The sequence below is a fragment of the Haematobia irritans genome, chromosome 4 (genome assembly GCF_050003625.1).
Source record: "Haematobia irritans isolate KBUSLIRL chromosome 4, ASM5000362v1, whole genome shotgun sequence".
NCBI lineage: Eukaryota > Metazoa > Arthropoda > Insecta > Diptera > Muscidae > Haematobia > Haematobia irritans.
The window spans coordinates 17,848,099-17,870,214 of NC_134400.1; the positions used below are offsets into that span (position 1 = coordinate 17,848,099).

The window sequence follows — 22,116 nt, forward strand, 5'->3', positions numbered from 1 at the left end:
ATTCATACCAGAGATGACCAATAAAGTAGTAGAAAGCAGGGTAGTATTTTGGAATGTAAACTATTGAAAACATATGATTAGAACTATAGTTCAACCTCTCTCCACTGTATACAAACGTTTGAATAATAGTCTAATTCAAAAATTTTCCAAGCTATTTTCAACTTTTTAGACTATTAATAAAATCGAGAAAATCACGTTCTCAACAAACAACAGGCATTACCCTCCACCTTAGAATTCAACACACTGGCAACATTTTCTTAATTTCAATGGATTCTGTTTAATTTATTCTGTTTGAAAAAAAAAAGATAATATCCATGCCAACATTTTTTGAATTTGGGGGCGCTTCTGAGAATCCCCACTACGTCGAAAACAGTCGTATACGATATCCAAAACTCCTCGGAAAAGCGCCGTCACTATTGAGAAGTTGTACCACGCCAAGTTACTACAAAAAAGTATCGCATGAGTGCAAATATTAGGTGCATTTTTTAATAAATTTAGAACGACGCCAATAAGAGCCCCTTCAAACAATCAGAAAAAGTGAATTTTAAGATAAGATAATTTTATTAAACATTTATAAATTCTCATAAATATAACATTTATACGACTATCACATCACATTTGACATATTTTTATGCATTAATAAAAGATTGATGTTGAGTTACAAGTTGCAAGTTTCATGTTGTATCGTCTATCAGCCTGTGCTTTCATTCCCAACGGAGGCAGCGTGTCTGGAAAAATATTTGAAAAACTATCACTTTATTCCATTTGGAAAGTTAAAAATTGTTCACCAATATACCTTTCACAATTTTAAGCGAAATAACTATGTTTTTAGCACTTCATTATCATTTTTATTTAAATAAAATATAAGAAGCTAGTTGTGCTTGGTATTTCACATAATATAAAATGGCTCTTGTAACAATAGTGATGATTCTAAATGTATCCAGAAGGGCTCCTAATAATTGCACTCATGCGATACTTTTTTGTAGTAACTTGGCGTGGTACAACTTCTCAATAGTGACGGCGCTTTTCCGAGGAGTTTTGGATATCGTATACGACTGTTTTCGACGTAGTGGGGATTCTCTGAAGCGCCCCCAAATTCAAAAAATGTTGGCAGGGTATTTAGTCTTTCAATTGTCCTGAAAACATAATTCAAAATTTAATTGCGTCACCTATGAGTGATTGTGAAGTGGATAATTCATCCGAGGAACGCCGATATGAGACAAATAAGACTATAATACCCACCAAAGTTAAGAATGGAAGTCAGTCAAATGGATCTTTGCCATCTATTAACAAAAACAGTTTATGATGCAGTTTAAAAACAGATGTGCGTGGTATGTTGGGTCTGGAATTTGTTATCAAGTTAATTTCGAACAATTCTCCAGCTATGAATGCGCGAGTTTGTTTGAGATGCATTTGCTATGCAGAGTCATTTGGAGAGCTTCAACCACCATAAACATATGATTTTGACATCTTAAAATTTTGTCGAAATAAGAAAATTGTAACCATATGGGCACATAATTTAACCTTCTTGTTCAGCCTTGGGAATTAGAATAGATTTTAATTTGGCGACACCTGCTAGCTGCGTTTGCCCAATGAATCTTTATTTTGTACCAACATTTTTCCACAATTGGACCAAAAGTCGTACCAGCAGGCCATTTTTCCAAATTAAGTTAATATCATTTAAAAGATAAAATTTTGTCAAAATTTTATTTCTGTAGATAATTTTGTAAAAAATGTATCTCTATAGAAAATTTTGTCAAAATTTCATTTCTATGGAAAATTTTTGTAAAATTTATCAAAATTTCATTTCGTTAAAATTTTATTTGTATAGAAAATTTTCTCAAAATTTTATTTCTATAGAAAGTTTTGTCATCAATTTCTATTGAAAACTTCAGGGCTGTCTTCTTTTAGCACAGGATGCAACATTTGTATGGGGTATCCAGAACATCGTTGTACTGGTGTTCTATCCAGAACATCTCATCAGTGCAAGTCGCGCCGATATTGCCAGATAGTATTTTGATAAAGTGACGCTTCTCGATTCACAATAGCAATTTATTGTGACTAATTTATCGAAAAACATGAAATTCAAAGTGGTACAGTGTCATAAATAATCCCAGCAGTAAATATTTATTACTATTTGGGCACTTGATACTTTAAAAATGCAAAATTTCACTTCTTTTCTGTGATTGTTTTTAAACAGCTGATGACAGTGTTGCATATTTTTGGAGATGTCCTGGATAAACGAGTACTCTGTTTTCTATTAGTCCTTCATGGCTTATACCTCATTCACCTCGAAATCTATTAAAAGTTGATTTGAAATCCCTTATTTATAAGGCAAATGACAGTTGAAATCTAGTTAAAGTGGATTTTGGAAGTGTAATGTGAATGAGGTATTAGGGTATTCAGTGTTAGGGTATTATTTCAATGGAAAATTTCGTCAAAATTATATTTCTATAGAAAATTTTGTCAAAATTTTATTTTTATGAAAAATTTTGTCAAAATTTTATTTCTATTGGAAATTTTTCTTAAATTTTATTTCTACGGAAAATTTTGTCAAAAACTTCGTCAAAATTGTATTTCTATGGAAAAATTCGTCAAAATTTTATTTCTATAGAAAATTTTGTCAAAATTGTATTTCTATAGAAAATTTGATTTCTATAGGAAATTTTGTCAAAATTTTATTTCTATAGAAAATTTTGTCAAAAATGTATTTCTATAGAAAATTTTGTCAAAATTGTATTGCTATAGAAAATTTTGTGAAAATTTTATTTCTATAGAACATTTTGTCAAAATTGTATTTCTATAGGAAATTTTGTCCAAATTTTATTTCTATAGAAAATTTTGTCAAAATTTTATTTCTATTTATTTTGTCAAAATTTTATAAATAATCTTCCAATGGAGTTTTTGTTGAAATTTAGTGAAAAGTACTTTTTCGCACAAAAAATACCTTATTAGTACTTTCTTAATAATTGTATTTTCATCCCTATGCAAATCATGCATGTCACATTTTCGTTCTTATGACATACTAATACATTATAAGTTGCCAACGATCTGGTAACACTACTCTCTGGCTTATTTGGTTTTCTAGTTGGTTTTTATTGTGATGAAAATTAAATATATTTAATCCCAAACATAACAAATTTGACCATTCATCGTGAGAGAACAAAGTATGGCATTTAATTACAACAATTTAGAAAATATATGTAAGTATGTTTAATAATTTATATCCGAAAAAATATATGGAAGTTGCACATATGCATTAGGGGAGCTGGGTGCTCGGAGCATATTTTGGTTTTATAATTTTTTTTGTACGAAGATTTGAATTATTCTATATTTACTTAATTGCTAGATCCGCGATTCGACAAAGTGCTAGTTGGAGGAGTTGCTGCCCTGGATGCAAACAAAGTTGGTCTTATCGACCTATCAAATTCTTTCTTTTTTTGGGAGTACTCCACTGATAGCATTCGGTATACAGTAGCCTTTATTATTTTTGAATGTTAATATCAAAGTCGATAGGATAATAATGCTATGCCTTTTGCCTAATGTCTTCCCATATACTTATATCTGGCTTTCGTCGCCATGTTATGCCTCCTTTATCGAGTACTCTTTACCAGTCTTTTTTGGACACTGCCTCTTATATTGAAATTTATTGGTGTCTGTGTTTTGTTCTCTCCTTTCTAAACAATCTAAAAATTTCTTTCGTTTCGCTATTTTTTTCATAGTATTGCCAACTTCTTTAGTATCATAGGGTGGATATTAAGCCTTGCCTTGGCACGATTTTTTTCTACATTAAAACTACATATTGTGCCAGAACTAGTGATAATCCTACCCGGTCAACTCTCCTTTTAGTTTTTTTTTGCCAAGTTTCGTACTCTGACAATATTTTCTTTTGTTGATTTTCAGAAGAGTCATGGCTATGACGATTCCCTAGCCTTCCATATATAGAATATATCTACAAAAATCCATACATTTTCCAAATTGAATTATATTTCCTATATATGTTATCTTTATAGTACCCTTCTTTAACAATGCCATGAATCCACAAAATAATTTCATCAATCAATTGGCTGCTGCAGCGATGATCAATACCACCACAAGTCATGCATCTTCGTCAGCACAGCAAAATACTCAGTCACAGACTGCAACAACAAGCAACAATTTCAATGGGAAAAATAATCTTAGACGTACACCAGAGCCACCTCCGGCACCAATCTTAGGTTCACTCAGCCCCACATCGGCCAGACCAGTGAAACCCAATCAAGGCACTGCCCCAATGGATTTGGAAAATGATGAGAATGAAACGACAACATCTACCCCTATGTCTTTGGTGGAGCTTGGTGTAAAAATTCCAACAGATAAAACGGCTTCTATGAATCTAGCCAATGGTAGTGTTTACCTAAATAGTTTGTTGACTGGACAGATTCCCGGTATCAATCCAGCATTTATGTTTTTTCCATCTGGAAGTGGTGGTGGTGGTGCAGCAAATCAATCGACATCGAATAATATTCTAGAATCGAGCGCTATGATGGCTGTTATGCAACAATATGGTGGCTTTGTTAGTAGTTCACTAACAACAGATACCAATGCTGGATCAATGGGCGGCGATGCTAGTAAAATGGGAACTCCGGTAACAAATGGTATGTATTGTGTGCCCAGAAATATATTCCCTTAGAGTTCAGAATGTAATGTTTTGTTTTTTTTAGATGTTTCTCCGGCCCCCGCAGCCAAGGAAATCATTAAAACAAATAGTTGCATACTTTTTCCCCCAAATCCCAGCGCTCCACCACCAACAATACGAGATAGACCTCCTGGTTGTCGCACAGTGTTTGTGGGTGGCCTACCCGAACAAATAACAGAGGAAATTTTACGTGAAATATTTGAGAGCTGTGGAGAAATCTCTACTCTACGTATGTCCAAAAAGAATTTTTGCCACATACGCTTTCGCAATGAAGAGTCCATTGATAGGGCCATCTATTTGAGTGGTTATCGGCTACGTCTAAACACTGCCAATAGTGATCAACAACCGACTATTTTTGCCCGTTTACATGTCGACTATGCCCAGGCCAGAGATGATCAATATGATTATCAGTGCAAACAACGTCAATTACAACGTGAACAAAGACATGCCGAACGTATGTCAATGGATCGTTTACGTTCGCATTCCCAATCTCCGCCACCCATACCCCACTATAGTGAGCATGAGGCATCTCTGGTGGCGGAAAGTTTGCGAAATAATGAAACCTTTGTGAAAGCAGTTCAAACAATGACAGTATGGCTGGAACGAGGAGATTGTAGCAAACGTAATGCCAATGTATTCTATTCCATGATACAAAGCACCCATGCCCATGTAAGACGTTTGACAGCAGACAAACAAGTTCTGGAGGAGGATTTGCGTAAAGCCCGAGAAAGTTTTCGTAAACAAATGCTAGCGATGTCCGCCCAATGTAAGTTGCCAATAATTTGATATCAATGAGACATTGCCTTTTATGTTTATAAAATTTAATAGGGCCACAATGTTAGTTACTAGTAAGTGTGAGTGTGTGTGTGTGTGTGTGTGAATGCATTGTATATGGGTCCCGGCATGAATGCTCTAGTCGAGGTAAATGGTAAAACAAGCAACTAAAATTACATAAATTTCTATTAGGATCATAGGGTAAGATTATGGGCAAAGAATTTGTCATCTCAGCCAATTTTGAGCCATGAAATTCTTTGCTTCATAATCTTGTTTTGTAATAGTTTGTTAGATCATAATTTTTTAGTTTGCTCCCCCCCTTGAAAATCAATGTATTCAAGTTTTCATTTTGTTAGTTCATTCAGGACATTTTGCGTCAAACTAAGACTAGCATTATTAGGTAAAACAAAAATTCAAAACTAATACTCGAACAATTCTTTAAGCAAAACAAAAAATACAAGCCAGGTAATTCACACAATACACCATTGATTGAATGTCCACTCCAAGAACAACAACTTTAGATCTAAAAACATGTAAACAATAAGAAAAGGAGACGCAGTTACTCCCCTCACCCCCCTTTATCGCAAAAAGGTTTGTAACATTCAAATTCCTAACCATTAGAAGTCACCAAACTTCTTTTGGTCTAAGAAAACAAAATGGTCAGACTCTTGCGTATGGATCGATCGTAAACATTTTTTACATCCATAAGTGATAATGGGAATACCTATAAAGCCAATATAAATGGGTAACACACTAACACTAACGATATTGGACGAAGAAGAGTACACACCAAGAGTAAATGTACCAATATGTTTGGTAGGGAGCATAAATCCATTTAACTCATTTTAGAATTGTGTACTTGTTGCTGTTGAAAATGGAAATTTATAAAATTGAAATATTTTTTTTTTTATGGAAATGACCATGAAATGTAATTTCATGTAGTCGTGACCTGTTATTCCTTAAATAATTCCTAGATCCTTTTTCCTTCTACACAAATATATTTTTGTTTTTTATTTTTTAATATAATTGTTTTTGTGAGCGTCTACTTTTTTAGTTTAATTTTTTTCTATTATTTTACCTTTTATATAAAAGGTGGGTGAAGAATTCACGATTATCATTTATAGATGAGAAGAAAAATGGAAATTTTGCTACCAAAATGATTACTGAACGATTTTGAATGTTGTGAAAGTTTTATTAAAATGGTCGTTTTTGATCACCAAGACGTCATAAAAAGTCTCATTTTTCACAATCTTCTATTTCATTTCAAAATCGATTTTTTACTTTTTTTGGAAATCAAGCCAAAGCGATCTGATGTAAATGTCTTTAATCATTCTTCGTACACTTACAGCTAGAAATTTGAGGATATCCGCCAAATCCTCAAAAAGTCCGAGTCGATGGCGATGGCCAGTGTAGACACATCAGACAAGTAACCACGGTTGTCACTCGAGCCAAAAATAATCTACCAAAATCAGGAGAAAAAAAAACCTACCAAACCAAAAATTTTGTCAAAATTTTATTTCTATAGAAAATTTTGTCAAAATTTTATTTCTATAAAAAATTTTGTCAAAATTTTATTTCTATAGAAAATTTTGTCAAAATTTTTTCCTATAGAAAATTTTGTCAAAGTTTTTTTCCTATAGACAATTTTATCAAAAATTTTATCCTATAGAAAATTTTGTCAACATTTTTTACACATAGAAAATTTTGTCAAAAATTTTTTCTATTGAAAATTTTGTCAAATTTTTATTTCTGTAAAAAATTTTATCAAAATTTTATTTCCGTAGAAAATTTGTGGAGTACCTTTTTGTTAGAGAGGGATATTTTGGAAAATCTACCAAAAAACATCAAGAAGTCTACCAATCGACCAAACAGACACAATTACATGTTGACACAATTACATGTTGTCCTTGGTTGTTATCGCTGTAACCATCCAAATCAGGTGATTAACCAACGCCACCCAGGAATGTTTTGATAAACTTTACAAAATATTCCTCTACAACTAAGAGGTACTTCATAAATTTTCTACGGAAATAAAATTTTGACAAAATTTTCTATGGAAAGGAAAATGTTGATCAAATTTTCTATGGAATAATAAAATTTTGATAAAAATTTCTATAGAAATAGAATTTTTACAAAATTTATCTATAGAAATAAAATTTTTACAAAATTTTTCTATAGAAATAGAATTTTCACAAAATTTTCTACAGGAAAGAAATGTTGATAGAATTTTCTAAATGAAAAAAATTTCTATAAAAATAAAATTTTGAGAAAACTTTCTATAAAAATAAAATTGTGAGAACATTTTCTATAGAAATAAAATTTTGTGAACATTTTCTAGAGAAATAAATATTTGACAAAATTTTCTATAGGAAAAAAAAATGTTGACACAATTTTCTATAGGAAAAAAAAAATTAAAAATTTTCTATAGAAATAAAAGGTTTCTTTCTGGTTTTTAATTTGCTAGATTTTTGGTAAAAATTTCTTCAAATTTTGGTAGATTATGTATGTTCTATAGAAAGAAAATTTTGAAAAAAAAATTCTACAGGAAAGAAATGTTAATAGAATTTTCTATATGAAAAAAATTTTCTATAAAAATAAAATTTTGAGAAAATTTTCTATAAAAATAAAATTGTGAGAAAATTTTCTATAGAAATAAATTTTTGTGAAAATTTTCTAGAGAAATAAATATTTGACAAAATTTTCTATAGGAAAAAAAATGTTGACACAATTTTCTATAGGAAAAAAAAATTTTTAAATTTTCTATAGAAATAAAAGGTTTCTTTCTGGTTTTTAATTTGCTAGATTTTTGGTAAAAATTTCTTCAAATTTTGGTAGATTATGTATATTCTATAGAAAGAAAATTTTGAAAAAAAATTCTACAGGAAAGAAATGTTAATAGAATTTTCTATATGAAAAAAATTTTCTATAAAAATAAAATTTTGAGAAAATTTTCTATAAAAATAAAATTGTGAGAAAATTTTCTATAGAAATAAAATTTTCTAGAGAAATAAAATTTTGACAAAAATTTCTATAGGAAAAAAATTTTGACACAATTTTCTATAGAAAAAAAATTGAAAAAAAATTCTATAGAAATAAAAGGTTTCTTGTTTTTAATTTGCTAGATTTTTGGTAAAAATTTCTTCAAATTTTGGTAGATTATGTTTGGAACTAGTGGCAACCGTGATTACAATCGCCGAGTGATACCCTCCAATATTTTCATTTTCATTCATTATCTTTCGGTAATGCAGTTGGAGTAAAATTTTCAGATTTTATATCGTACGAATTCACCCGCTTCTTAACCTTTTCTTTATTGCCTTATATACAAATACATACCTATATATATAAATATATTATATATATTCAGTCACTCAGATTGAAAAAGTGTTCAATGCTGCTTTGAAAAAAAAAGTTTGGGATCACTTCACCAAGGCCCAAAGAAAAAACATCGATCAATGGAAAAAGTTGGCCACGGTATGTATTATTCTGCAGAATAAAAACAAAACTGTAAGCTTTTTGTTTTTCATAATTAATGTACATCATGGATCTACATCTTGTTATTAACCGAAAAAAAAAAACTATATATTGATGCACCCATTTTGTTGTTTTTTATGAAATTCATATATAGTTTTTGTTATATAGTTTTTGTACTTTGTTTTAATTGGTGTTTGTTTTATTTTGTATGGCTAGCATTTTTATTTTTTAGCCATATTATTTTTTTTTATCAGTAGTAGTAGTAGTACGTAGTAGTAGCACTGGTATGTCATTTAACCACTATTTATTATATTGCATTTACTAATTTACCAATACGTTGTACCATTTTGTATTTGAATCTGAAACTTAAAATATGTTTTCCATCCACCCACCAACAGTCTCAGTAAACTTGATAATCTCGCTATATTTGCGGAATTAAATTGAATTTAATCCACATCTATATATACAGTTTGGCTGATATGTATTGCAACACTCTTCAGATAGCTATCATCTCTAAACTGCTCGTCCGACAGCTGACGGTCATCGCGTCATTCCAATGTTAACAAATCTTATAGATTTTTTGTTTAATTCTATTTTTATAAAAAATTTTGTCAACATTTTATTTCTATCAAAATTCTATTTCTATAGAAAATTGTTGCAAAATTTTATTTCTATAGAAAATTTTTATAAAATTTTATTTCTATAGAAAATTTTTGCAAAATTTTATTTCTATAGAAAATTTTTGCAAAATATTATTTCTATAGAAAATTTTTATAAAATTTTATTTCTATAGAAAATTTTTGCAAAATGTTATTTCTATAGAAAATTTTTATAAAATTTTATTTCTATAGACAAATTTTGCAAACATTTATTTCTATAGAAAATTTTGTCAACATTTTATAGAAAATTTTGTCAAAATTTTATTTCTATTGAATTGTGTCAAAATTTTATTTCTATAGAATTTTGTCCAATTGTATTTCTTTAGAAAATTTTTGCTAAATTTTACTTCTATAGAACATTTTTGCAAAATTTTATTTCTATAGACAATTTTTGCAAAAATTTATTTCAATAGAAAATTTTGCCAACATTTTATAGAAAATTTTGTCAAAATTGTATTTCTATTGAATTTTGTCAAAATTTTATTTCTTTAGAAAATTTTTGCTAAATTTTATTTCTATAGAACATTTTTGCAAAATTTTATTTCTATAGAAAATTTTTGGAAATTTTTATTTCTAAAGAAAATTTTGTTAAAAGTTTATTTCTATAGAAATTTTTATAAAATTTTATTTCTATAGACAATTTTTGCAAAACTTTATTTGTGTAGAAAATTTTGTCAAAATTTTATTTCTATTGAATTTTGTCAAAATTTTATTTCTTTAGAAAATTTTTGCTAAATTTTATTTCAATAGAACATTTTAGCAAAATTTTATTTCTATAGAAAATTTTTGGAAAATTTTATTTCTAAAGAAAATTTTGTTAAAATTTTATTTCTATAGAACATTTTTGCAAAATTTTATTTCTATAGAAAATTTTGTCAAAATTTTATTTCTATAGAAAATTTGGTCAAAATTTTATTTCTATAGAAAATTTGGTCAAACTTTTATTTCTATAGAAAATTTTTGCAAAATCTTATTTCTATAGAAAATTTTTATAAAATTTTATTTCTATAGACAATTTTTGCAAAAATTTATTTCTATAGAAAATTTTGCCAACATTTTATAGAAAATTTTGTCAAAATTTTATTTCTATTGAATTTTGTCAAAATTTTATTTCTTTAGAAAATTTTTGCTAAATTTTATTTCTATAGAACATTTTTGCAAAATTTTATTTCTATAGAAAATTTTTGGAAAATTTTATTTCTAAAGAAAATTTTGTTAAAATTTTATTTCTATAAAATTTTTATAAAATTTTATTTCTAGAGACAATTTTTGCAAAACTTTATTTCTGTAGAAAATTTTGCCAACATTTTATAGAAAATTTTGTCAAAATTTTATTTCTATTGAATTTTGTCAAAATTGTATTTCTATAGAATTTTGTCAAAATTGTATTTCCTTAGAAAATTTTTGCTAAATTTTATTTCTATAGAACATTTGCAAAATTTTATTTCTATAGAAAATTTTTGGAAAATTTTATTTCTAAAGAAAATTTTGTTAAAATTTTATTTCTATAGAAAATTTTGTCAAAAATTTATTTCTATAGAAAATTTTTGCAAAGTTTTATTTCTATAGAAAATTATGTCAAAATTTTATTTCTATAGAAAATTTTTTCGAAAGTTTATTTCTATAGAAAATTTTTGGAAAATTTTATTTCTGTAGAAATAATTATCAAAATTTTATTTCTATAGAAAATTTTTGCATTTTTTTCTATAGACAATTTTTGCAAAATTTTATTTCTATAGAAAATTTTTTGGAAAATTTTCTATAGAAAATTTTTGCAAAATTTTATTTCTATAGAAAATTTTATTTCTATAAAAAATTTTGTCAAAATTTTATTCCTGTAGGCAATTTTTACAAAATTTTATTTATATTGAAAATTTTATCAAAAATTTATTTCTATAGAAAATGTTGTCAAGGTTAGGTTAGGTGGCAGCCCGATGTATCAGGCTCACTTAGACTATTCAGTCCATTGTGATACCACATTGGTGTACTTCTCTCTTATCACTGAGTGCTGCCCGATTCCATGTTAAGCTCAATGACAAGGGACCTCCATTTTATAGCCGAGTTCGAACGGCGTTCCACATTGCAGTGAAACCACTTAGAGAAGTTTTAAAGCCCTCAGAAATGTCACCAGCATTACTGAGGTGGGATAATCCACCGCTGAAAAACTTTTTGAACCCACGACCTTGTGTATGCAAGGCGGGCATGCTAACCATTGCACCACGGTGGCTCCCGAATGTTGTCAAAACTTTATTTCTATAGAATGGTGGATGTATAGGAACTGCGATCAATACAAATCGAAGATGATGAAATGGAAATGTCAGATGAGGATCGTGATTATCAATCAACATCCCACAGCAAGCGTAGACGCTATGACAGTGATAATCTAAAGGTATAAGATTTTCGGGTTTCTTAACTCAACAAAAAAATTAATATTGTTCCCACTTTCAATTTTAGGAAGAGAATGATTCATTGCGTTGTCAACTGGAAGCCATGCGTAATGAAATGAGTCTGGAACGTACCGACCTTAAGTGTAATAGCGATTTTCGTGAAAAACAAATGAATGCAAGGCGGGCATGCTAACCATTGCACCACGGTGGCTCCCGAATGTTGTCAAAACTTTATTTCTATAGAAAATTTTATTTCTATAGAAAATTTTGTCAAAATTTTATTTCTATAGAAAATTTTGTCAAAATTTTATTTTTATAGAAAATTTTGTCAAAATTTTATTTCTATAGAAAATTTTGTCAAAATTTTATTTCTATAGAAAATTTTGTCAAAATTTTATTTCTATAGAAAATTTTGTCAAAATTTTATTTCTATAGAAAATTTTGTCAAAATTTTATATCTATAGAAAATTTTGTCAAAATTTTATTTCTATAGAAAATTTTGTCAAAATTTTGTTTCTATAGAAAATTTTGTCAAAATTTTATATCTATAGAAAATTTTGTCAAAATTTTATATCTATAGAAAATTTTGTCAAAATTTTATATCTATAGAAAATTTTGTCAAAATTTTATGTCTATAGAAAATTTTGTCAAAAAAGAAAATTTTGTCAAAATTTTATATCTACAGAAAAATTTGTCAACATTTTATTTCTATAAAAGATTTTATCAATTTTTTTTCTTCTATAAAAGATTTTGTCAAAATTTTATTTCTATAGAAAATTTTGTCAAACTTTTATTTCTATAGAAGTTTGTTTTTGCATTACATATCGGTCACCTTGTAGAAGGCCGGATAAGAACTTTTTTGACTATAGAGGAAATATTTTGATTATGATTCGCTTAAGAATTAAAAAAAATCAACCAATTTGCAAGATTTCAGATATAGTATAGAATATGAATATTGACCTACAGAGTGGTGCAGGGTATAATACCAATATCGATTTGATGTATATATAAAAAAAATATTTTTTTCTAATTCGCCTATCTGTGTCAATTAAATAATGAAATTTAGAATAAAACAATTACAATATAGCTAATAAAATTTAAATGTATATAAACATTTTTTTAAATAAATGTATAACCAAAAAAAAAATACTACAAATCTATCTTCTATGGTTTGCTTAAATCGTTGTCTTCTTTTTTCACAAACATTACCTATTTTTTTTAATCCATCTCTTAAGAAACTCGTAAATATAAAATCAAACATACTCATTTTAAATGTTTTTGAAACCAAAAAATATTTTCATTGTCACAAACTAATTGCTTTAAATTAATTTTAAAAAAATAATTACAAAAAAAAACAAACAACTATCTGTTGGTATTTCGGTTAGTAAAAACAATAAAAAAAAACATTTCGGCATTTAGTATTTTTGGATAAATATTTATTTCGCAAGAAAAATTGTTAAGGTGAAGTTCACTTTGTTGTAACCCAAATCGACTGCCTCAAATAAATATTTGATTTCAAAACAAAAATCACAAAAAGGTAAGTACGGCTATGTCTTTAACTAAAAAAAGGCTAAAGGAAGGTATAACTCCACGCAAAAAAATTGAAGAGGATTTTATTTAAGAAATTTCTAAACCATAAAACAAAATAATTTCTAATATTTTTTATTTTCATTTGTAAGAATTGTTTCGTTGCTAAACTCTTTAACGGAAAACCCCTGAAAATTAAAGGCTTTCGTATTTTATTTCTTTTTGGTAATGGTGGATGTTTAGGAACTGCGATCAATACAAATCGAAGATGATGAAATGGAAATGTCAGATGAGGATCGTGATTATCAATCAACATCCCACAGCAAGCGTAGACGCTATGACAGTGATAATCTAAAGGTATAAGATTTTCGGGTTTCTTAACTCAACAAAAAAATTAATATTGTTCCCACTTTCAATTTTAGGAAGAGAATGATTCATTGCGTTGTCAACTGGAAGCCATGCGTAATGAAATGAGTCTGGAACGTACCGACCTTAAGTGTAATAGCGATTTTCGTGAAAAACAAATGAAAGTCCTACAGGAGACCATACGCAATATGCAAACCCAATTATTGCAAACAAAAATGCGTGAACAAAAAGATGCCAAGCATATAGAATTGTTGGAGAAACGCTTGAAGGAGGCCGGAGTTAAACAATTGCTTTTAAAGACTAAAATTCGTGAAACTAATGAAAAATTAAAAGATCGTGAAATAATGCAAGCCACTGAGCCGATTATAACAGATCCCAAACGTTTAGATAATTCTGAGGTTATTGATATTGATGTGGATAGAAATGATGATGGCGATGATGAATGTAATGCTGACGATGAGGATGATGTTAAAATATTGGAGGATACCACCAATGAAATAGATTTGAAAACAAAACAACCCAAAGGTAAACATCTACCAGAGGAATCGATGGTAATAAAACCTCAAGCAAGTCAGCCACTGGAGAAAGATCAGATCACAGAAGTCAAGGTGAATATAATAAACAATCTTCATTATCCATTCGGTTAAACGTATTCGATTAATCATTGCCGTCGTTTTGCATAATTGATATATTTTAGAATAGAGCGAAAATTTCCGTATATAGAAAATTTTTTCAAAATTTTATTTCTATAGAAAATTTTTGCAAAATTTTATTTCTACAGAAAATTGTTGCAAAATGTTATTGCTATAGAAAATTTTTCTCAAAATTTAATTTCTATAGAAAATTTTATCAAAATTTTTTCAAAATTTTATTTCTATAGAAAATTTTTGCAAAATTTTATTTCTACAGAAAATTGTTGCAAAATGTTATTGCTATAGAAAATTTTTCTCAAAATTTTATATCTTTAGAAAATTTTTATCAAAATTTTATTTCTATAGAAAATTTTTGCAAAATTTTATTTCATTCTTTTTGTTTTGTTATTGTTGGTTTTGTTCTTTAAGCATTGTTGTTTTTATTGCAGCTTAAAACCATACATTGACTAAACTACAAGTGTAGCTTAACCAACAGAGGAAAAGAATGTTTGTCAAATTTATTTGGGCAAAGTCCTATAGACTGCAAGATGGTTGAATGGACGCACGTTTCGGAATTACCACATTCCTCATCAGCATCCTCTACTTGCAGCAAAACTATCAACCAATTATCAGAATAAATTCAGGCAGTTCATTAAACCCAACAATGAACCACACTTGAACCCTCCGAAAAAAGGTTTTGTATGATAGCCGGTTTATGCCGAAATAAATTCAAAACAAACATATCTCTTTTCCTATACCACTGTCAAATCATCGATTTGAATTCAGTTGACTGGTTGATAGTTTTGCTGCAAGTAGAGGATGCTGATGAGCAATGTATTAATTCCGAAACGTGCGTCCATCCAACCATCTTGCAGTCTATAGGGCTTTGCCCAAATAAATTTGACAAACATTCTTTTTCTCTGTTGGTTAAGCTACACTTGTAGTTTAGTCAATGTATGGTTTTAAGCTGCAATAAAAAACAACGACAAAATTTTATTATTATTATAGAATTTTTGTGCAAAATTTTATTTCTACCGAAAATTTTGTCAAAATTTTATATTTATCTATAGAAAATTTTTGCAAAATTGTATTTCTATAGAAAATTTTTGCAAAATTGTATTTCTATAGAAAATTTTTGCAAGATTTTATTTCTATAGAAAATTTTGTCAAAATTTTATTTCTATAGAAAATTTGGTCAAAATGTTATTTCTATAGGAAAAATTTTCCAAAATTTTATTTCTATAGAAAATTTTTCCAAAATTTAATTTCTATAGAAAATTTTTCCAAAATTTTATTTTTATAGAAAATTTTTGTCAAAATTTTATTTCTATAGAAAATTTTTGCAAAATTTTATTGCTATAGAAAATTTTTGTCAAAATTTAATTTCTATAGAAAATTTTTGCAAAATTTTATTGCTATAGAAAATTTTTGTCAAAATTTTATTTCTATAGAAAAAAATGTTATTTCTATAGAACATTTTTGCAAAATTTTATTTCTACAGAAAATTGTTGCAAAGTTTTATTTCTATAGAAAATTTTGTCAAAATTTTATTTCTCAAATTTTATTTTGTCAAAATTTTTATATCTATAGAAAATTTTGACAAAATTTTCTATAGAAAAATTAAAAAATTTTATTTCTATAGAAAAAAATTTTATTTCTATAGAAAAAAATTTTATTTCTATAGAACATTTTGTCAAAATTTTATTTCTACAGAAAATTGTTGTAAAGTTTTATTTCTATAGAAAATTTTGTCAAAATTTTATTTCTGTAGAAATTTTTTGTCAAAATTTTATTTCTATAGAAAATTTTTGCAAAATTTTATTTCTGTAGAAAATTTTTGTGAAAATTTTATTCCTATAGAACATTTGGTCAAACTTTTATTTCTATAGAAAATTTTTCCAAAATTTTATTTCTATAGAAAATTTTTGCAAAATTTTATTTCTATACAAAATTTTGTCAAAATTTTATTTTTATAGAAAATTTTTGCAAAATTTTATTTCTGTAGAAAATTTTCGTCAAAGTTTTATCTCTATAGAAAATTTTTCCAAAATTTTATTTCTATAAAAATTATTTGCAAAATTTTATTTTGTCAAAATTTTATATCTATAGAAATTTATTTCAAAATTTTGTTTCTGTAGAAAATTTTTGCAAAATTTTATTTCTATAGATAATTTTTCCAAAATTTTATTTCTATAGAAAATTTTGTCAAATTTCATTTTTATAGAAAATTTTGTCAAAATATTATTTCTATAGAAAATTTTTCCAAAATGTTATTTCTATAGAAAATTTTTCCAAAATTTTATTTCTATAGAAAATTTTTCCAAAGTTTTATTTCTATAGAAATTTTTTCCAAAATTTTATTTCTATGGAAAGTTTTGTTAAAATGTTATTTCTATAGAAAATTTTCGTATACACATCAGGATGTTCCCTGCGGTAAATGGATCAACCCCTGGACCCTTCCCCTTCGCAAACTGTAACGGATAATGGTAATGCCTAAAAATATGCAAAGAAAATGTTTGTGTAGTTGCTAAATCCCAGAAGCCGTTCAAACTTCTGATATGCCATAAAATAATCTATAATTTTGAGCACTTTCCCCTTCCCATCAAACTATAACGGGCAATGGTGGCGTCTGAAATTAAAATTACAGATGTTTCGTAAAATAGAACTAATGCGTCTAATACTATAATTTTGAACACTTTCCCCTTTTAAACCATAATGGATAATGTTGACGCTTAAAAGTAGGCAAGGAAATTTTTGTGTAGCAGTTAAACCCCGGATTCCGTTAAAATTACGGATGTTCCAAAAAATAGACTATAATTTTGAGCACGTTGCCCTTCTCAAACCATAATGGACAATGGTGATGCCTGAAAATAGGCAATGAAAAATTTGGTTTCGATTTTCAGGGAAATCAGATTACAAATTTCGGTGTCTAGAAGTTTCGGTGCCCAAGAAGTCAAATTGGGAGATCAGGTTATATGGGGGCTATATCAAAATGTGGACCGAAGCACACCATATTCGGCCCACTTATACCCAAAATACCTCTAGATTTCGAAATTCATGAAAATCGGATAAAATTGGGATGTACAGCCACTCACTCCCAGTAATGCTGGTGACATTTCTGTTTTAAAGATTCTCTAAGTGGTTTCACTGCAATGTGGATTCGGCTATAAAAAGCAGGTCCCTTGTCCTTGAGCTTAACATGGAATCGGGCAGCACTCAGTGATAAGAGAGAAGTTCACCAATGTGGTATCACAATGGACTGAATAGTCTAACTGAGCCTGATACATCGGGCTGCCACCTAACCTAACCTAACCATAGACACTCAAGACCCCAAATCGAAGGGTCGGTTTCATAAAAACTTTTTCTTAAAATTTCCTTTTCTTTCTTAAAATTAATGTGCCACCTTAAAAGTGGCACAAAATGTGTATTTGTTTTTAAGAAATTCGCAATGGTATTGAGCTTCCAGTCTATTTTAACTGCGAGTTGTTTTTACATTCCCCAAGGGGAATTTCAATGCCACTCAAGGAGATGGGCTCAACCAAAGATTATAGATTTGAGGAAGATGGGAGATTGGCTTGCGTCATACCAAATGTTGTATTTACCAGATTAGTTTAATACATGTTTGTAAACTTTTAGTTGTTTTTCGTTTTTATTTTTTAAATGAAAAATTTAATTTTCTTAATGAAACAATGTTAAATTTTAGACAACAAAAAAAAAAATACATTTTCCCCTTTATGGAAATAATTTCTTTTTATTTGCATTTTAATGCTATGTCCATACTTGTCGTATACGCGTTTGGTTCGAGTATTAAACTAATGTGGTAAATGGTTTGATGTGCTCAGTAGCCAATCTCCCATCTTCCTCTTCTATAATCTTTGGGCTCAACCGAAGAATTCTTACTTCCTTTAGTTTATAATTTTTATAATTTAATTTTTATGTTTTTGTAAAATATATATTTTTTTGAAATATATTTTTTTTTCTATTTTAGCCATCCTCATCTGTGCCTTTGGATGATGCCAAAATGATTGCTCTAACCACAGCCTTTTTACTTATACAACCCTTGGGTGCTTCCATACAAGCGATACTGTCATACATTAAGCAAATTACACAATACAATAATCTTCAAGAAGGTGATTTGAACAACATACTCACTAAATATCCTCAATTATTTAAAACTGAAGCTTCAACGAAAGTTTCTAATGATGTGGCAGAAAATTGCCAATCAATAAAATGGAAATTTTGTGGATTAGTGGAGCAACAAGAGGCTTTGGCCAAACCAGAAGAGATTACCTAAATTATAGAACACTTATACACAAACAAATATTTTATAACAGAAAAACAAATTTAATGAAACAATCAATTTGCGAGACCACTTTTTAAAAAATATTTAGAATTTGAATTTCTTAATATTTAAATCTAACAAAAAAATGTAACCAAGAGTATTTATAGAGATATTATTCACAAATATATAGTATGAAATATTATTCTTGATAATATTAAAAAAAATTAAAATGATCAGATATCATTTTATTTTTTTTTTTTTTTTTTTTTTGATTAAAACAAAAAACTTAAAATTAATCAATAAAAAAAATCCAACCGTTGCCTAGACCTTTAATTTCAATTTATTTTTTTTTTATATGAATTTCCTCACAACAACAAGATATTCATGTCTGTTCTGGTACACAAATGAACAAAAATTTCTTCTGGCTGGTGTATATCTTAATGTATCACTTACTCAATAAGAACTTTATTAGTAAACGAGAAGTATCAATAGAAACGAGAGTAGCAGTCTATAATTCGACATATATTCCCACTCTTAAATATGGAAGCAAATCGTGGGCCCACACAACGAAAAAACAAAATCAGAATCCATGCTACGGAAATGAAATACCTACGACGGACGGTCGGAAAAACGAGACGAGATAGAATAAGAAAAAACTTAGCCCAAAATTGAGCAGAATGCAGAAAAATTTGCCAACAACCTCTACACTGAAAGGTACACAGAGGCCTGTAATAAGTAAATGTAAGTACTTTTTATTCTACCGCAATTTACAAGGAAATTCGTAAACCAAATCTGGGAATCGCTTTACAAGGGGCCTATATATAATTATGCACCAATTTTTGCATAGTTGTTCGAGCCACGTACCAAATTTTACCCGGATGAGTAGTATCAGGGGTTGATTCTACGGTTGCCACTCGTGTCAAAAATAATCTACCAAAATTTGAAACAAATTTTGCCACAAATCTACCAAATTTAAAAAAAAAATCTTATTTTGAAGGTTTGTCAAATTTTTATTTCTGTAGAAAATTTTCTGAAAATGTTATTTCTATAGAAAATTTTCTGAAAATTTTATTTCTATAAAAAATTTTGTCAAAATTTTCTGAAAATTTTATTTCTATAGAAAATTTTCAGAAAATTTTATTTCTATAGAAAATTTTCAGAAAATTTTATTTCTATAGAAAATTTTCTGAAAATTTTATTTTTATAGAAAATTTTATCAAAATTTTATTTCTACTGAAAATTTTATGTCTATAAAAAGTTTTGTCAAAATTTTTAGTAAATTTTCTGAAACTTTTATTTCTATAGAAAATGTCAAAATTTTATTTCTATAGTAAATAGTCGGAAGGACCACGAAGATCATATGGGGAGATCCCAATGAAGACAAAACAAGAGAACTACTGAAGGAGAGTAGGAGTACGATCAGTAGGGCTATTGGAATCATCACGGGACACTTGGACCTCAGGGCACACTTGCACCGTATAGGTGTAATAAATGATAGTTTATGCAGGGCATGTGGAGAGGACGAAGAGACACTTGAACATTATCTGTGTCACTGCCCGGCATTTACAAGATACTAGTCCCAACATTTGGGGGTCGAAAACATTCCAAATTTAAACCGATTGAAGGGAGTAAAATGAAAACAAATTAAGGAATTCGTCGAAAGCACAGAATTCTTAAAATAGGCATGGGGTTATAATTATAAACTAGAGTGCACAACAAGCCGATTTCTGGCTTAGGTGTATGTCATATGACATGAGACGGAGAAATCCGACTCCTCTCTTCAACCTAACCTAACCTAACCCTAGTAAATTTTCTGAAAATTTTATTTCTATAGAAAATTTTCTGAAAATTGTATTTTCTGAAAATTTTATTTCTATAGAAAATTTTCTGAAAAGTTTATTTCTATAGAAAATTTTATTTCTATTTTATTTCCCTTTCACATTATGCCAATTGAACTTTCAAAAACGTTTTTATTTTGGAATGTTATCGACACCATCGAAATTACTCAGGCTGTGTCTGTCATCCGGACCTATAGAAAATTTTCTGAAAATTTTATTTCTATAGAAAATTTTCTGCAAATTTTATTTCTATAGAAAATTTTCTGAAAATTTTTCTGAAAATTTTATTTCTAAAGAAAATTTTCTGAAAATTTTATTTCTACAGAAAAATTTCTGAAAACTTTATTTCTATAGAAAAATTTTCTGAAAAGTTTATTTCTATAGAAAATTTTCTGAAAATTTTATTTCTATAGAAAATTTTCTGAAAAGTTTATTTCTATAGAAAGTTTTCTGAAAATTTTATTTCTATAGAAAATTTTCTGAAAATTTATTTCTATAGAAAATTTTCTGAAAATTTTATTTCTATTTTATTTCCCTTTCACATTATGCCAATTGAACTTTCAAAAACGATTTTATTGTGGAATGTTATGGACACCATCGAAATTATTCAGGCTGTGTCTGTCATTCGGACCTATAGAAAGTTTTCTGAAAATTTTATTTCTATAGAAATTTTTCTGAAATTTTTATTTCTATAGAAAAAATTCTGAAAAGTTTATTTCTATAGAAAATTTTCTGAAAATTTTATTTCTATAGAAAATTTTCTGAAAATTTTATTTCCATAGAAAATTTTCTGAAAATTTTATTTCTATAGAAAATTTTCTGAAAATTTTATTTCTATAGAAAATTTTCTGAAAATTTTATTTCTATAGAAAATTTTCTGAAAATTTTATTTCTATTTTATTTCCCTTTCACATTATGCCAATTGAACTTTCAAAAACGTTTTTATTTTGGAATGTTATGGACACCATCGACATTACTCAGGCTGTGTCTGTCATCCGGACCTATAGAAAATTTTCTGAAAATTTTATTTCTATAGACAATATCTGAAAATTTTATTTCTATAGATAATTTTCTGAAAATTTTATTTCTATAGAAAATTTTCTGAAAATTTTATTTCTATAGAAAATTTTCTGAAAATTTTATTTCTATAGAAAATTTTCTGAAAATTTTATTTCTATAGAAAATTTTATTTCTATTTTATTTCCCTTTCACATTATGCCAATTGAACTTTCAAAAACGTTTTTATTTTGGAATGTTATGGACACCATCGAAATTACTCTGGCTGTGTCTGTCATCCGGACCTATAGAAAATTTTCTGAAAATTTTATTTCTACAGAAAAATTTCTGAAAACTTTATTTCTATAGAAAAATTTTCTGAAAAGTTTATTTCTATAGAAAATTTTCTGAAAATTTTATTTCGATAGAAAATTTTCTGAAAAGTTTATTTCTATAGAAAGTTTTCTGAAAATTTTATTTCTATAGAAAATTTTCTGAAAATTTTA

At 27.8% G+C, this 22,116-nt stretch overlaps 1 protein-coding gene across 1 annotated transcript; it reads left to right on the plus strand.

Annotated features, from left to right (window-relative positions):
- The first annotated feature begins 3,058 nt into the window (after nt 1-3,058).
- Nucleotides 3,059-19,109, plus strand: LOC142233986 (uncharacterized). Its single transcript, XM_075305048.1, has 7 exons — nt 3,059-3,203; nt 4,014-4,637; nt 4,704-5,444; nt 8,817-8,923; nt 11,858-11,971; nt 13,919-14,470; nt 18,483-19,109. The coding sequence occupies exons 1-7, from the start codon at nt 3,170-3,172 to the stop codon at nt 18,786-18,788; spliced, it is 2,478 nt and encodes an 825-aa protein (XP_075161163.1). The 5' UTR covers nt 3,059-3,169; the 3' UTR covers nt 18,789-19,109.
- Nucleotides 19,110-22,116: the final 3,007 nt, after the last annotated feature.

Excerpts from the sequence above, each read along its gene's own strand:
- LOC142233986 (XM_075305048.1), top strand. The coding sequence starts at position 3,170 with ATGGCATTTAATTACAACAATTTAGAAAATATAT. Across the intron at positions 5,445-8,816 it reads GCTAGCGATGTCCGCCCAAT|TCACTCAGATTGAAAAAGTG; the intron begins GTAAGTTGCCAA and ends ATATATATTCAG. Across the intron at positions 11,972-13,918 it reads ATGACAGTGATAATCTAAAG|GAAGAGAATGATTCATTGCG; the intron begins GTATAAGATTTT and ends TTTCAATTTTAG.